This window comes from Pseudophryne corroboree, chromosome 5, assembly GCF_028390025.1.
Source record: "Pseudophryne corroboree isolate aPseCor3 chromosome 5, aPseCor3.hap2, whole genome shotgun sequence".
Taxonomy (NCBI): Eukaryota; Metazoa; Chordata; class Amphibia; order Anura; family Myobatrachidae; genus Pseudophryne; species Pseudophryne corroboree.
The window spans coordinates 157204973-157223680 of NC_086448.1; the positions used below are offsets into that span (position 1 = coordinate 157204973).

Here is an 18708-nt window from a genome sequence, read left to right on the forward strand (position 1 = left end):
GTTTTATTATTTAACGATTGAGTCGCCTGCTAGACGCACACAAACTCTACCGTAAATGCACATACCACGCGCTCGAGCGCATGGCCGAGGCGCCATCACGCGGCTGCGAGTATCCGCACGCACGGGAGAGAATGTGCACGTGCAGCAGGCACGCGCATGGGGTGGATATATGGCAACGTGTAGCATGATATTTTTCCGACTTTGACAGTCCACCCTTTGGCAGTCATCAATAACTGCCACTTCCTAAAACCGTTCAAAAAAGAAAAATATATGTCATATGTAAATACATTTCTATGATTAGGTAAGGGAGAAGAGGATCAGGTGGGAAAAAGGTATGACCTAGTGAGATAGTAGAAGCATGTGTGTATGAATCCATGTTTGAGGGGTCATGTATCATCGTGCCGTACGTGTTTTAGATCAAGCTTCGAGGTATTGCGAAGTATACTTTTGAATTCCTTCTTATCCCGTATCAAGGGTCTGTGGATGGGCTGTCAAACTTTACCGAGCTCTTTTCGGCTTTTAGTTGTAACAAAATGGGGGAGCACATTTTAGTTGATGATACATGATTGGGGGGATATGTGAGTGCTGATATCTGTGCCTATATTCCCTATTGACTATGTGTGTCATTACCTGAAGATTGTAGAAATGAAGATAAGAAGCAATTATGGTAAATGCAGTCATAAACTATGTGAGTTTAATATACATTTGCCGATTGAGGTCTTGTCTTGTGTCTTGTCTCGATGTACATGTTGACTGTAGTCTCCCGATGCTTTTGCTATAAATGGTGATAAAAAAGCTTTCTCAATGTCCATAGACTTACAATCTTTAAAGTATTGGGCTATCGTGAAAGTTAAAGTCACTAGGGATATTGGGGGTCTATGGCATTGTCCATCAATGGTCTGTATAAAAGAGGTTGTCAAATTCTTCTTCCAAGCGGATGTCTTTGTACCTTGGAGGAAAACAAAGGAGAAACGGGTGAAAGAAACGGACCGTGGATTCACATTTTCATCACAACATTGTCTCTATCGTTGGGTCATACATCAAATTAGTCGTTGTTAGTACAGTGTCCTCGCTCCTTAGACTCATCACCCTGGTATTACTTTTACGCTTCGCTAAAACCCGAACGCATCTAAATATCAGGCCAACCAATATGACGACTCCCAGAATACACAAAAGGAATTTCCCTACATCCATAATAATACCTTGGGCCCATTCTCCTAAGCCCGAGAACCAATTTCGTGGGTTCAACCATGACACCCAACTGGTAAGCTCAATTACCCACAGCAGCGAGTGTGAGATTGTGTTTCCTTCGAAACTCCCACTTTAATTGTAAAATGTCATCCATCTTTTGGTCTATGACCTCGGCTGGGTCCTCCGTGCTGTTTGTAATGTACGTGCAGCACTTTATTCCATATTGAGTTGCCAGGGTAACACAATACCCGCCTGTCACAGCTGTGAGGTAATTGAGAATCATCCTATGCTGAACCAGTTCTGTTTTGTAAGCTTGTAACTCTTTCCCAGTGTACCTGAATGTGTCGTCATACATTTCGGTGATATTGTCTAATAAATTTGCAAGCGCAGATATATATTTATAATTTATCACTCCTCTGGCGGTACGAGTGATATCTAACGTGATTAGGAATTGAATCCCGGTGGATTCATGGATCAGGTCAGAGGCCGGATGCTCTGTTCTCAGGTGCCGTTTAACGATGTGCTCGTAATGAGTGTGAGTATAAGGAGCTTGGGCACTGCGGTGAATATCTTTCATTTTGTTATGGGTTACAGTCATTACTTCAGGCAGTACTTTTCCAATATAGCACAATCCCTCTGTGTTTGGGGCAAGCCACTTATACGCCTTCCTCCCGCATATGAAATATGCATCATCGGGGAGAACATATGGGACGGAGTATGACATTATCATGTTACAAATTTTCCATGTGAAATCTCCTAACCCTAATTCTCCCATCTGTTTAGTACACGTATCAGTTTGTACGATCTGTGCACAGTATCCTGGTGATACTTCTCCAACTCGCATGGTCCTACTTCCTAAGGTGTACCTATACCGGAAAAATTTCCTATGGTCGGCTATCTGGCGTATAAGTTCTGTGTCTATGGGCATTCTGTCGGGTCTGTATGAAAAGGTCATGGTTTGATTACTCCATGACACTTCCCAATTTCCCGGCTTTCGGGGATTGGAAATGTTAAAGCAAACTAAGGATCTATCCACATGATATTGGTGGAGCTTCAAACTAGGAGGACTAGAGATATTAAACCTCTTGTCCACCGGCCTCCCACCACTTAGCTCAAGTACCTCTCCTACAGTTAATGGGAATGGTACTAGTCCTGGTTTGCTATGGCCTTGAGGTACTTGAGAGCATACCCAACAGTCTGTCTGATTTAACACTTTTCCCACTAAGGAGTGATAGTCACTCAATGGATGCCGGTCCATGTGGACATTAAAACTGGACTGACATTTCTTTATGCACCCATCCTCAACTATATTGTCACAATGCCTACAGATGCAGTTTTCTTCAGCTAACAATCCTTCACAATTCCTTCTATTGTCAATGCTACCAGATCGTTTTCTGATACTAGCCTTTACTCGGTGATTATGTTGTTCTTGGAAATCTACGCCTGCATCCTGGTCATCAGAACCCATTCCCGATCCTTTCTCGACCTCCATGGTACTCTCACCGAAACAGACTGCTCTGGTCAACATCATGGTCAACAGGAAAATCCGGATCACAGTCTCTTGGGGCAAGTCCATCTTAGAGGAGTAAAAGGAGAAAAATAAGAAGGGGGAAAGGAAATAGGAGGGAGGTGGGAACTGGAGAAAATAACAAATGGGAAAAAGAAATCTGGCTCGACAAGCTTCCGGTCTTGTTATTCTCAGCGCTCAGGTGTCGTCTCAATTCTCCCTGAACAGACACTCTAGTGATACAACCTCTACCGTCTGTTCTTTATCACAGGACCTCTCTGGGTCAGTGACCTTTTTACAATGAGACGAATGGACCCAAGTCTCTCTCTCGGCAACCTTCAAAGCAGTTGTGCTGGTCAATAAGACTTGATATGGTCCTTCCCATCTGTCAATAAGGCAACCTGAGCGTAGAAAATTCCGTATCATTACATAATCCCCAGGTTCAATGTCATGACAATTACTGTCTGGCAAATCAGGAATCACCAACTTTAGATTATCATTCTGATTCCTCAATTGCTTACTCATCTTAACCAAGTACTTTACGGTTACTTCATTGTTACATTTCAAATCATCCTGGGGGTTAATCATAACATGGGGTTGTCGACCAAACAGAATTTCAAAAGGAGACAGATTTAGAGGGGACCTGGGAGTGGTTCTGATGCTGTATAGTATGATTGGCAAAGCTTCAGGCCATAACAGTCCTGTTTCAGTCATTACCTTGCTCAATTTATTTTTAATAGTGCTGTTTACTCTTTCCACCTTCGCGCTCGCCTGGGGGCGGTACGGAGTATGCAGCTTACTATTAATTCCCATCAACTTACACATTGTTTGAAAGACTTCACCTGTGAAATGGGTACCCCTATCACTTTCAATTATTCTAGGGATACCGTACCTACACACAAATTCCTGCACAATTTTCTTTGCAGTAAATACAGCGGTATTTGTGGCCGCGGGAAATGCTTCAACCCAATTTGAGAACACATCAATACAGACCAATACATATTTTAAATTTCTACAAGGTGGCAATTGTATGAAATCAATCTGTATTACCTGGAAAGGACCATCTGTCGGAGGGATATGGGATGGCTCTGTCGGTATTGCCTTTCCGATATTCTTCCTCAAGCAGGTGAGACATGCATTGCTCTTTTACCCGCATGGGAGGAAAATCCTGCGGCGCACCAATAAGCTCTTACTAGCTTACACATTCCTTCTTTGCCTAGATGAGTCAGCCCGTGTGCTGCTTCCGCTAGACTTGGAAGGTATGCTCTGGGTGCCACTGGTTTACCCTGTCCATCTGTCCAGAGTCCTGAGGACTCCTGGCCATATCCTTTTGACCTCCAAACTGCCTTTTCCTGTGGGGAACACAAATTTTGCATTTCACACAATTTCTGTGTGTTTTCAGTATTAAATACCATCAGTCTTGTACTGTCTGTTTGTATGGGGTTACCGGCTGCTGATTTAGCAGCTTCGTCTGCTCGGCTGTTACCAAGTGATACCGGGTCTTGGCTATATGTGTGAGCTGTACACTTGATAACAGCCACTCTGCCGGGTTCCTGTATCGCTGTTAGAAGTCTTTTGATGTGGGCTGCATGCGCTATGGGTGTGCCAGCTGCCGTCATGAAATTTCTGAGGCGCCATAGGGCTCCGAAATCATGGACTACTCCGAAGGCGTACCTAGAATCTGTGTAAATGTTGGCTGATTTGCCCTTAGCCAATTCACATGCTCTGGTTAGGGCAACCAGTTCAGCAACTTGTGCTGAGTGTGGTGGGCCTAGCGGTTCTGCTTCTATGGTACCTTGGTCATCTACGACTGCGTATCCAGTACACAAGTCTCCCGAGTCCGTCTGTCTGTGACAACTACCGTCAGTGTAGAAGGTAAAATATACATATTCCAGTGGGTTGTCACTGATGTCAGGCCTTGCCGTGAAATTTTGGGTCAAATATTCCATATAATCATGCGTATCATCCCCTGTATTAAATCCTCCTTCACCATCACTCTCATCCTCCACCCTTTGTGCCTGCCCAGGCACACCTGGGAGATACGTTGCAGGATTTAATGCGCTGCATCTCCTTATGGTGATGTTTACGGGGGCCATCAATGCCAATTCCCATCTTGTAAACCGCGCTGATGAGACGTGTCTGGTTTGGGCAGAATTCAGTAAGGCTGACACTGCATGTGGTGTATGAATTGTGAGGTTGTGTCCTAGCACTACATCTTCGCTTTTTGTGACTAGCAATGCTATTGCTGCAACACTTCGCAAGCATGTGGGGAGGGATCGCGCTACCGTATCTAGCTGAGCGCTATAGTAGGCTTCCGGCCTGCTGGCATCACCATGCTTCTGGGTTAAGACACCTGCTGCGCACCCAGCACTCTCTGTTCCGTACAGCTCAAAGGGTTTCCCATAGTCAGGCATACCTAATGCTGGTGCCTGCATTAGGCACTGTTTAAGTCTCTCAAATGCCATCTCAGATTCGTCTGTGTGCGAAATCCGATCAGGTTTGCTTGATGAGACCATCTCCTGCAAAGGTAAGGCCAGTATGGAAAAACCTGGGATCCAGTTACGGCAATACCCACACATTCCTAAAAACGTTCTAATCTGTTGCTGGGTTTGTGGCAGGGTCATGTCACGAATTGCTTGAATTCTATCAGCGGTAAGGTGTCTCAGTCCTTGTGTTAGACAGTGTCCCAAATACTTCACACGGGTCTGGCATAATTGTAACTTGTCCTTGGAAACCTTGTGTCCTGTGTCTGAAAGATGAAACAGGAGTTGTTTCGTATCTCTCAGGGACGCTTCCAGTGAATCTGAACACAGTAGTAAATCATCCACATACTGTATCAATATTGATCCACTCTCTGGTTGGAAAGACTGTAAACAATCATGCAGAGCTTGTGAGAAAATACTTGGACTGTCTATGAAACCTTGTGGTAATCGAGTCCAAGTGTACTGAACTCCTCTGTATGTGAATGCGAATAAGTATTGACTGTCAGGGTGCAGAGGTACCGAGAAGAAAGCGGAGCAGAGGTCAATCACAGTGAAAAATTTGGCAGTGGGAGGGATTTGCATAAGGATGACAGCTGGATTTGGTACTACAGGGAATTGACTCTCAACTATTTTGTTGATCCCTCTTAGATCCTGCACTAATCGGTAACCCCTCCCCCCACTCTTTTTAACAGGGAAGATGGGACTATTGGCAGTGCTGGACGTTCTTACCAGAATGCCCTGTTGCAGCAAGCGCTCTATTACAGGGAAGACTCCTAACTCCACCTCTGGCTTCAGAGGATATTGTGGGATTTTTGGAGCTATCCTACCATCTTTTACTTGCACAACTACTGGGGCTACGTTTGCCATTAATCCAGTGTCTTGTCCATCCTTGGTCCAAAGTGATTCCGGTATCTGGGAAATCATTTCCTCTACCTCGGACGGACACCTATTTACAACAACAGTGTGTGACATTAATCTTGTTGGGGAGTCTAGCATATCCTGCGCTTCCTGAGCGTGGTTTTCGGGTATGTCCAAGAACACACCTTCAGGAGTACAGTATATGACGCATCCCATTTTGCACAGTAAATCTCTCCCTAGGAGATTAGTCGGAGCCGATGCAGCCAGCAGAAAAGAATGCTTGGTATGCAAAGGCCCTATCGTAATCTCTGCAGGTTTGCTTAAAGGGTAGTGCTGTACTACTCCTGTTACTCCCATGGCTGGAATTGTTTTACCAGTGGTTCTCATGCCCACGGTCGAATTTATCACTGACTTGGCCGCCCCCGTATCTACAAGGAAATTTAGAGATTTACCAGCTACATCAATTGTGACCTCGGGTTCACTTCCAAGGTTCGCAATTAATTTCACTGGCTGCAGATTACAGGTGTGGCCTCGCCCCTATGGTGCGTGGTGGCCTCCCTGCATTGCGCTGGCAGCTATTACCTGTGAAAGGGGTAAATGGGATCTATCAGTGACTTGCCAGTCTCTTTTTGGGTGATACCTTTTTGTTTCCCCTGCGTGTGGCTCATAACTCCGTCTCTGCGGTCCTTGATCCCAATTTCGTGTGTCATGTCGTTGTCTAGGGGGTTGATATGATTTTTGTGCATTCTTTGATCTACAGTCTCGTGCATAGTGTCCCTCTTTATGATAGAAATAACAAGTTACCACATTTGACTTACCCACAGGGGTCTGAGATTTATACTGAGGTGGCCTTGTGGTCAGGGCCTGTATACTTACGGCCATTAACTTATCACTCTGCGACTCCCTGTGTCTGGTGATATTCCGATCATGATCAATAGCGGCCTCTCTCAAAGTAGCCACCGACAGACCTCGCCAACATGGTTGGGTGGTCTGTACCCTCGTCCTCAATACTTCCTTTAAACCATCCATTAACACAGATACTGCTACTTCTCTATGATTCACATTTGTCTTAATGTCTTCTATGCCTGTATACTTAGCCATATCCTGTAGTGCCCGATGAAAATAATCAGCTGCTGTTTCTCCCTCTTTCTGTTTGATGGAGAAAATTTTGTTCCATTTGACAACAGCTGGAAAATACTCTTTTAACTGTAAATGTATTCTCTTTACATTATCTTGGTTGTACACATCCGTAAGGGGTACATCCTTATCTAATTTACAGTCAGCTAAAAATCTCGCTGAGTCGACATTGGAGGGTAAACATGCCCTCAGCAATATCTGCCAGTCTTTGTTATTGGGCTCCACAGTATTTCCTAGCTCTCTAATGTATTCCTGGCTTGCAACTAGATCTTTCCTAGGATCAGGGAATTCAGACACCATTGATCTTAATTCCATTCGGGAAAAGGGGCAGTGCATGGCGATGTGTCTGAGAGGAGTGACTCCTGAAGTGTCAGTTTTCCCATTTGGCACTGCAATTACCCTAACGGGATTAAGTTCAATAACATCATTCTGAGTAGATTCTACAGCATGTGGTGAAATGGTTTCAGCATATTGTATGGTGCCGTACTTACCCGTTGATACGATCTCACCTGTCCCTCCACTAGGGGCCTTTGATACTAATCTTACGGGTTGGGCCGTGCCCACTGTTGTTTCTGCTATGGTGGCTGCTAGAGAGAGTGCCGATATTGTTGTTGGTTCATCCTCTTGGTCACAATCCTGGGGAAAGTTTAAAACAGGGTACAGCTTGCACGGGTTAACATTAGCATCAACAATCTTGGTTACATTAGTCTTAACATTTATACAGTTACTAAGTGCATGTTTATCATTCACCAGTGTGCCATTCTCTGCAACCACCTTCTCTCCCGTTATGTATGGTGGAGGTGGCGCGGTGGCTATCAGTTTTCTGATAGGGTTAGATCCACCCGCTTGAGCCAATCCTCTTTGTATTTCACCTTCCTGTTGCCATAACTGTAAATAATCATAATGTTTGATCCATCTCTTTGCAGATTTAATGAGACATATCCTTCTCCTTAGATTCTGTAACACCTCGGGACTAAAACTGCCTACCCGTGGGAACTTTTCCCCATCATGCACAGACATTCTTTCCCATTCATCGCACAAAACTTCTGTGTGTGAACCGTATTTCTCACACATTACATACCTTGCCGACCCGATTGGTCGGTTTACTAAGTCAACCCGAACCGAGGTTGATCGCCCCCTACCTGAACAACTGGCCCCCATCTTTGCAGGTGTTGCTTTCACTACCTCTGACCTTCAAATCAGGGTCTTCAGCGAACCCTTACAAAAACCAAGATGTCCGGGGTAGGCCGGCGGCGGAAGTTTACCGAGTACTCCACTCACTCGCCTACGTCGACCAATACGCCCACACACTGCTCTAGCGCTGGCGTACTCGACCTAGGGCCCCTGCGACCTGAACCTCTATTTACTGGAACATGTGGGTGTGATCCGAAGAGCACTTAACCCTTTCCAGTAACTATTGGTTGTTGGATAGTTCCCAAGTGACCAGCGAACTTCCCTTAAAATAAAAAAAAATTACACAAATCACGTTAGAATGTACAAATAGCGTTTATGACCCCTCTAGCGTACGCAAATGGTACTGGGTCAAGTTACTAACTAATGCACACAATTACGTGCGGTACAATCGTTCTGCACATAAGCAACTAATCTTATGTGCGGAGCGACCAGTGGAATCGAAAATTGTGGCTGCGAATTCCTTCAGCCTGAGCTTAATGGCCTATATGGGTACCGCACCAACCCTTTCTGGTGTTGTGCTCTTTTACTCTTTATCTATAGCGGACTTCTTAGTCTGCTGTACCTGGACCTCCTGGTCTGTCTGGACCTCCTGGTCTGTGCTACAGTAGACCTCCTGGTCTGCTATACTCTAATGCTCTTTTTTAAATGTTTAACAAGGGATGCCTCCCAAGCCACCGTGCAGTCACTTACACGTATGTACCTTCACGAGAACTCGATGATTTCCTGTGGTTCAACCCCAAAAATTAGAAACTTATATATATATATACACACTTTTTCACCTCATATACTCTTTACTTTCGTTTCTGCGCAGAAATCCCTTTCATTCAGTATCGCAGGCTAATCCCGAAGAGTAGAGAAGGATCTATTAGCTTAAAATTTTGGACACAGATCGATTTGCGCTATTATCGCGTTGCCTCCTTATCGCCTAACTAAAACAATACTATCGTGTGATTTGTATTATGTGGGCGTACCCAGACGCTCCATTGCGTAATATACGCGCCGTGCGTTGACCCTTGCGTCGCGTACACTAGTCCCGTCCTTTGTTAGAGACACGTGTACGCCAGCCAGGTATGTCCACAGAGATACAATTTAACACGTTTATATCAATGTAGATGATCTTTAACTGTAATCATCTACCGAACACCACACCAAACTTCCTTGTATCTTATGCAAGCCGTGCGCGTGTATTACAAATTACTCCTTAACGTATTAATATTACTTTTAACTACCAATAGCAACACATCTTTCTCAGCACGTTATCAATTGTGAAATGGCAACCAGGAAAGTGATATGTGAGAATACACAAATGAAAAGAAATACAGGTGTGTGCGTGCGTGCGTACGCAAAACAGAAATAAACAGTTTTTAAAAGACACTAGCGTATTGTTCTTACCTCCGGTTCCGGATTCCACCAGCACTCCTTCAACGTAGCGAAACAGACGCTTATCTAGCCAGCACTACTGTATCCCGATACGAAGGGATACTGCCTTCCCGCCCTTGCTGACAGATAAAGTCTGTGTTCGCTAGTGCGGATATGTGGAGGACGGACGAGCCGCCAATTGATAAAGCTATCTATTTATCTTATAACATTCACAATAAATGGGTAAGAGACACAGTACGCAATTGGCGTATGGGGTACCGTAAGGGTACGCACTTAGCGTAGCATACGCTCAGCCGTGATCAAGACGCACATGCGACACGCTCGATCACAGCTTAATGTGTGGTGTCGAGCACGCTATAGGCGGGCGACTACCATAATGCTACGCTACCAGCGTAGCGGACGCTCGAGTCCACGAGGAGAACACGAGCGGCGCAGACGCTCACGGGATGACAATCAGTAAACCTTGAATGTAACACACAGAAAGGATACTCTTATGCTGTAAACCTTGTACTGAAATACGGTAGCGATATAACGCTGCTTAACCTTGTTAATGCTAAAGCTGCTTGAGCGTTTGAGACGCTCCTATTACCTTCTGCAATATAATAAACCCACGATACCTGGCTAAGGTTCCAACACCTTTACTAACAAGCTTTTAGTTATATTGAAAAGGGGAAAAACAGTTTACAAGTCATACACTACAAGCTAACATATAATTCTAACAGAATATCTAGACAGAAATATACAATAGCGTCACAAACTTATACTATAACAGAGAGAGAGAGAGAATGGCCAATACAAACAGAGAACAAGTTGATTACAGAGAATTACTTACACACAATGGGAATGATCGCTGCGCAGCTTTCTGGTACCAGCTCCAAGTTAGTCAAGATGAAAACCGTTTGTGGAGAGTGAGAGAGCTGCCCAGGCTGGCTGATCTTATATACACTGAGTACAGTATACTACAAAGGGACCTATAATCTCATTGTTCATTGGACACAGGAATGTCTCCTTGCATCATAACAAAAGGTCATAGGTTAGTTTGAACAGGTGGGCTGCGACTATATCAAACTGCAGAGGTGGGAGGGAATCTGAAGATTCCCGCCGCATGGGTAATGAATCGCAAATATAGTAAATGTCCAGAAAATACTAATGGCCATAACTATACGCAGGAGCGATTAATCTTTACCTAACCAGCACCGGATTGTTTCTAATAAAATGTTCTTTAGTTAGGTACCAGACACAGCTGTTCAAACCCTGTCTGACCCTTCGTACCATACAAAGAGGAATTTCTCTATCCAGCGACCATTTACATTAAACAAACTTACAGTCATTATTAAGGGGAACATTATCTAAAAAACATACTATTTGGTTTTATTATTTAACGATTGAGTCGCCTGCTAGATGCACACAAACTCTACCGTAAATGCACATACCACGCGCTCGAGCGCATGGCCGAGGCGCCATCACGCGGCTGCGAGTATCCGCACGCACGGGAGAGAATGTGCACGTGCAGCAGGCACGCGCATGGGGTGGATATATGGCAACGTGTAGCATGATATTTTTCCGACTTTGACAGCTGCAATGTGACCCTGGTGCAGTAAAGTGACACTGAAAAGCGGCAGCACACTTTACAGCACCGGGGGTCACCGCAGCACACAGGATCCGGCAGCCCAGCAGAAGCAGTGCGGACCGGCACCCTGTACTGGTAAGTATTTTAATCTGCTGGGGGGGGTCCACTGCGCGCGGGGGTAGTCGCGACAGGGTGGGTCGACCGGATGTCGGCGGAAGTGGCGATGTCGGTGGGGGCGGCGCATGCACAGCAGGACATTGGGATATTTTTTCCGAAAAATACCTCGATGATGCTGCGGAGTGTCATCGCAGGGACAGAGCTTGGCCACAAGCTCTGTCCCTGCATGCGATAATTGATACATACCTGCGATGTAATCAATTATCGCAGCGCGAGTTTGGGTGATTTTATCACCTGTCATCGGCATCCTGGATGTGGATAGTGATAAATAGGCCCCTATAACATTCCACTTACTGCTAAGGTCTTTGCCAGGACAGTCTCTGTTGGTACCTGCTGTCCTGGCAAGAACGCTTTGTTAAATTGGGTTGAAAAATCAATTCTTATTGTGCTCATAAGGAATGATGCTGTAATTAATGGGGCAAGATATTGGCACATCTATAATAGGTGCAGGTTGTGAGGGTTCAGGGGGGCCCAAGCCGCACACCATGCTCCCATATAATTATATTTGCCTCTCTGGAGTCCCATATACTCTGGCATTGCAGACAGAAATCACTGGGAAAATGGCGCAGCGGGCATTTTCATGGAGATTTGCCTAATTCAGATCTGTTCGCTCGCTAGCTATTTTTTGCAGCACTGCGAACAGATAGACGCCGCCTATAGGGGAGTGTATTTTAGCTTTGCAAGTGCGCGAACGCGTGTGCAGCCGCCCTGTACAAAAACAGCTTGTGCAGTTTCTGAGTAGCTCTGACCTTACTCAGCCGCTGCGATCACTTCAGCCTATTCGAGCCCGGAATTGACGTCAGACACCTGCCCTGCAAACGCTTTGACACGCCTGCGTTTTTCCAACCACTCCCAGAAAACGGTCAGTTGCCACCCACAAACGCCCTCTTCCTGTCAATCTCCTTGCGAACGGCTGTGCGAATGGTTTCTTTGCTAGAACCAGTGCACAACAAAGATTCGCTTTGTAGCCGTACGGCGCGCCTGCGATCGCTGCGCAACGAAAAACGCTAGCGAGCGAACAGATCTGAATTAGGCCCATAGAGTATGCCCTTAGTGATTTGCTGGATGTTCTTTTGCTTAGGAATGCACGTACTTCAGTAGATTACTGTCCCACGGTGGCTGCAGTTGTGTTTTATGACCACATTGGCAGGCCTTTGCTACAGTGACACCTGCAATGTCTGGCAAAGGTACCCAACAATAGCAGAATGTCTTTTGTGCAGATAGACAGCACTATATGCAACTCATGTACACTATAACATTTTAATTTATATGTATTTCATTTTTTTCTCTTCTAGCAAGAATATCAGCCAATATATGAAAAAAATAAGTACATGTACCTGTATTTTGTCATTTTCATCATTTTTGGATCTTTCTTCACCCTGAACCTTTTTATTGGTGTGATCATAGACAACTTCAACCAACAAAAAAAGAAGATAAGTATTAAACCCCCATCATGTTTCATCTGTGCACAAATTAGCACCTTTCTGTTCCCTAATCACATAAACTGCTCTTTATATTAATGGAGGAGAAATAAGAGTAATTATATGCGGGTATTTCATATAAAATTTAGATTTTATTAATTGTTTTCTAAGATCTTAAAAACACTTTTAGTCTTAAATAGTGCAATCATTTGTACTAGATTGCTCTCTCCCATTCCAGACATGGTCACATCCCAATCATCATCATCATCGGTTATTTATGAAGGGCCACTAAACTTTGCAGTGGTGGACAGTCAGTATAACAAAGAAAATCCAGGAAAAATAAATTATATGTAGAAACAACAAAGATGTACAAGAGTGATGGAGAAGTGCAGACATGAGACACGTGAATAGTGAGGGCCCTGCTTGTGGCAGTTTATAATCTAGAGGGGGAAGGTGATGCTGAGATAACAAGAGCTAGAGCAATAGGATAGTAGCTCGTAGTGCCCAGAGGTATAGTAACAGGTAGGTGTAGGCTACATTTTACTGAAAAGAGGAGGTAGCACCCTGCCAGCGGGAGTAGTATCAGGTAGGTGTAGGCTAGGTTTTAGTGAGAAGAGGCGATAACAGCCAGAGTTATAGTATCAGGTGGGTACAAGGCTGCCTTCAGAATAGGCAGGGCCCTGCCTCCACCCACAGTTCTGCAAATAGTATGTTCAAACGTAAACCAATAAATAGAATGTCATGAATTTAAAGCATAATAAAATCTCCAGCGGTGCAGTGAATTGTAATAAAATTACGATAATTAGCTTGAAACCAGCATACTCTAATTTTAATTAGCTTTCATTTATTCTATTAAAATTATCATTGTTACATCACTCACTCTGTCACACACTTTGCAGCCATGAACACACACACTCTGCAGCCACACACACACACACACACACTCTGCAGCCACACACACACACGCACACACACATTGATCAGCTTGTGTGTCCATCGGTGAAACATCTACCAGTTTATCCTTCACTGAATTTCTGTTCTTTGATTCAGAGACAAATAATATAAAACATTCACTTTTACCCCAGACATAAAATCCTGGATTCATAAAGCTGAATCAGATAAGCGAGAATACTTTCAAAGACACTTTTTCTATAATGACTCAGTGGAACACATTACTCATCGGAAACTGTGGGGTATATTTACTAAGCTCCCGATTTTGACCGAGATGCCGTTTTTTCTTCAAAGTGTCATCTCGGTAATTTACTAAGCAAAAATCACGGCAGTGATGAGGGCATTCGTAATATTTTGGAAGTCCTAGGAAAAAATCACGAATCAATACACCATCGGTCAAATACGCCTGCAATTTGGTAGAAATCGGTCATTTACTAAAAAGTGCAAAACACAAACACTGCCGACAATAGCCAAACACTGGCGTGATGAAATACAAATCGTGAAAAAGTGCTAAAAAAAAACAGACCTGCTTTTTTATCCCATGTTTGGATAGGCATGCACGGATCCATGAGATCCGTGCATGTTTTTCAGTGGGAAGGGGTGGGAAATGTTTGAAATTTTTTAAAAAAATTGCGTGGGGTCCCCCCTCCTAAGCCAAACCAGCCTCGGGCTCTTTGAGCCGATCCTGGTTGCAGAATTATGGGGAAAAAATGGACAGGGGTTCCCCCATATTTAAGCAACCAGCACCGGGCTCTGCGCCTGGTCCTGGTTCCAAAAATACGGGGGACAAAAAGCGTAGGGGTCCCCCGTATTTTTGAAACCAGCACCGGGCTCCACTAGCTGGACAGATAATGCCACAGCCGGGGGTCACTTTTATACAGTGCCTTGCGGCCGTGGCATCAAATATCCAACTAGTCACCCCTGGCCGGGGTACCCTGGGGGAGTGGGGACCCCTTCAATCAAGGGGTCCCCCCCCCCAGCCACCCAAGGGCCAGGGGTGAAGCCCGAGGCTGTCCCCCCCCCATCCAATGGGCTGCGGATGGGGGGCTGATAGCCTTTGTTGAAAGTTATGAATATTGTTTTTAGTAGCAGTACTACAAGGCCCAGCAAGCCTCCCCCGCAAGCTGGTACTTGGAGAACCACAAGTACCAGCATGTGGCGGAAAAAAGGGGCCCGCTGGTACCTGTAGTACTACTACTAAAAAAATACCCCAAAAAAGACATCACACACACGCCTTGAAAGTATAACTTTAATACATACATGCACAACAACATACATACATACATACTTACCTATGTTCCCACGCAGGTCGGTCCTCTTCTCCAGTAGAATCCATGGTGTACCTGTTGAAAAAATTATACTCACATAATCCATGGTTGAAGGCTCCTCTGCTTGTAATCCTTTTGTAATCCACGTACTTGAAAAAATAAAAAAACGGATACCCGACCCAGGGCCGAAACTAGGACTAACGGCACCCGGGGCAAGACAGAAATTTAGCGCCCCCCCCCCCCTCCCCCCAAAAAAAATAAATAAAAAAATTCTCTATATATATATAAAATAAAATAGAAAAAAAAAATAAAAAAAAATAAAAAATTAAGAAACAAACAACTAAACACAAAACAGATATCCCTCAGACCAGCAGACCCCCGTAATACACACATGGTGTATATATATATCAGTGATCGCGCTGAGCCGGAAAAAAAGAGGGTCCCAGGGAATCCTCACTTTTAAAAATTGGGGTCCTACCGGTCCTTTTCTGAGTCCCATTGGAGTAAAGGTTCATATTAATCTCATTACCGATTCAAACATAAAAACACAGACTTGATTTGGACACTACAAAAGTGTAACAGGAGGGGGGGGGGGAGTGAGAAATCTGCTGGGCTGTGAAGCATACAGACACTGCACCAGAGCTGTAACTAGACATTTTGGTGCCCTTGTGGCAGAAAGTGAATTGGTGCTCCCCGCCCTACACTGCAAAGAACAGGCAATGCGCGCCGAAGGCGCGCCGCTAAAATTTAGGGGCGTGGCCACATAATAGTGCCAATTCACATTACACCACACAGTAGTGCCGCTTATGCACATTGCATCGGGGTAGAGCACGTTACACACTTTGCACTGGGTAGAGTACGTTATACACTTTGCACCGGGTAGAGCACGTTACACACTTTGCACCGGGTAGAGCACGTTACACACTTTGCAGCGGGTAGAGCACGTTATACACTTTGCACCGGGTAGAGCACGTTATACACTTTGCACCGGGTAGAGCACGTTACACACTTTGCACCGGGTAGAGCACGTTACACATTGCTGTCACCCGGAGCCCAAGGAGGAGGATTCAGACTGCAGAGCGGGAAGAAAAGTCAGGACGGAGGCTGCCGCAGTGATTGGATGACAGGAAACGCTGCCAGCAGTGATTGGTTGGGGACACTGCTGGCTATGACTGGTTGAAGAGACGTGTGATGCTGGCCGCGGTAATTGGTAGAGGAGTCACAGCGCGTCCCGCAGGACCCCCTCGTTTTTAAAAACTGAGTCCCCCACTGCCTATAACGCGTAAAATACGCGTTATAGTGCGTTTTTGCGATCACTGATATATATATATAAATATATATATATATGTATATACATACATATATACACATACGTGTGTGTATATATGTACGCAGCCACATACATACATATATATATATATATATATATATATAAAAAATTTGTAGCTGTCACAGTGGTGAAGTTTTACCTCGATTCTCTCAAGTCCTGCTTCCATCCATCACTGTGCTATCACTGTGCTGAAACGCTGAATGCAGTTCTGTGTGGGGCCAGAGAAAGGTCAGCAGCATGACCACATTCATAGCTAGGGCGGGCGGGCGGGCGGCTGGAATACTTTTTCGGCTTGCAGCTGAGGAAGGGAAACTAGACGTTTCCCTGACTCCCTAGCTCGAGCGGCGGCCATCTTCTGCAGGGTGCAATGCATCATGGGATTTGTAGTCTCTATGCTACTGCATAAAGTGTAAGCAGTAGCACACATGACTACAAATCCCATTTTTCTTCACTAGATTCTCTGCTGTGTCAGACGCAGCTGATCCCAGCGCCCTAAACAATCCCGCGCCCGGGTCACATGCCCCCCTAGCCCCTCCCTAGTTTCGGCTCTGACCCGACCACGAACTGAAAGGGGCCCCATGTTTTCACATGGGACCCCTTTCCCCGAATGCCTGGAACCCCCTCTGACTTAAGTCCAAGAAGGTTCCATCAGCCAATCAGGGAGCGCCACGTTTGGCACCCTCCTGATTGGCTGTGTGCTCCTGTACTGTATGACAGGCAGCACACGGCAGTGTTACAATGTAGCGCCTATGCGCTCCATTGTAACCAATGGTGGGAACTTTGAGGTCAGCGGTTGACCGAGAGTAACCTCACCGCTGTGGTTCTCCAAGTACCAGCTTGCGGGGGGAGGCTTGCTGGGCCTTGTAGTACTGCTACTAAAAACAATATTCATAACTTTCAACAAAGGCTATCAGCCCCCCATTGGATGGGGGGGACAGCCTCGGGCTTCACCCCTGGCCCTTGGGTGGCTGGGGGGGGACCCCTTGATTGAAGGGGTCCCCACTCCCCCAGGGTACCCCGGCCAGGGGTGACTAGTTGGATATTTGATGCCACGGCCGCAAGGCACTGTATAAAAGTGACCCCCGGCTGTGGCATTATCTGTCCAGCTAGTGGAGCCCGGTGCTGGTTTCAAAAATACGGGGGACCCCTACGCTTTTTGTCCCCCGTATTTTTGGAACCAGGACCAGGCGCAGAGCCCGGTGCTGGTTGCTTAAATATGGGTGAACCCCTGTCTATTTTTTCCCCATATTTTTGCAACCAGGACCGGCTCAAAGAGCCCGAGGCTGGTTTGGCTTAGGAGGGGGGACCCCACGCAATTTTTTTTTACAGTTTAAACATTTTTATTTTTTTTTACAAGGTGAACAATGAAGCCCAGCACGGATCTCTCAGATCCGGCCGAGATTCATTGTATTAAAGTCGGCAGTGTTTTACAAGTCACTCACGTAAAACACTGCCTAAAAAAACGAATGACATCGACATCGGAAAAACCGAAAATGCAGAATACGGCAGCTTAGTAAATTAGTCGTAATCAATTCAAAAAGTTGCATATTTACACTTTCGATGTCATTCGTGATTGAACTTTGACCTCAAACGGGAAAATACGATTCTTAGTAAATTTACCCCTGTGTCTTAGGTAGAAAAAGATAGGGGAATATCCCATTAGAAGAATATTGCAGCTTTATCATAATCTCACACGTGCTGTTAGACAAGAAAACAGCCGGCAGGCGTGATATTCTACTGCTACAAAGAGGTGACGTTGATTTACCCAAATGCAGGATAATAATAAGCAAGATAGATAATCTGATTTCTAGCTTTACTTTCTATCAAAGCAGTTACTTTTATTATTAAATGCATTCAGGCAATTATATTTAGATTTCACGTAAGACATGATGCTTAAAGTGTCAAATAAAAATACTGACCCTATTTTATTATTCAAACAACTCAGGGATATTTGTCTTGCTATTGTCTTAGTGTACAGTAATTTTGTAGATTTCTGATCTATTATAATGAGTTGCATGTATTTTTAGTAAAGTTGGTATCCTGTAACAAGTCAAATATAGAGTATGAACTTTGCTAAAGGAAGAAGAGCTTTTGACAAGGCCGTCTTCCCAGTTGGCAGGATGCTGTTGGGGAATGCTGCTCCTTTCACTATCTAACTCTTAGAGGCCTATTTATTAACATTATTTTTACTAAATAATGTGAAAAATTGTGTTTTCACATTATTTTAGTATCACCTGAATG

The 18708-nt window shown here is 44.9% G+C and overlaps 1 protein-coding gene across 1 annotated transcript in view; it reads left to right on the forward strand.

Annotated features, from left to right (window-relative positions):
- LOC134927416 (sodium channel protein type 5 subunit alpha-like) overlaps positions 1 to 18708 on the forward strand; it is a 782837-nt gene that overhangs the window by 749461 nt on the left and 14668 nt on the right. The window contains exon 25 of the mRNA XM_063921835.1: positions 12793 to 12930. Coding sequence (XP_063777905.1) covers positions 12793 to 12930 — 138 coding nt within the window. The remainder of the gene's footprint in view (positions 1 to 12792; positions 12931 to 18708) is intronic.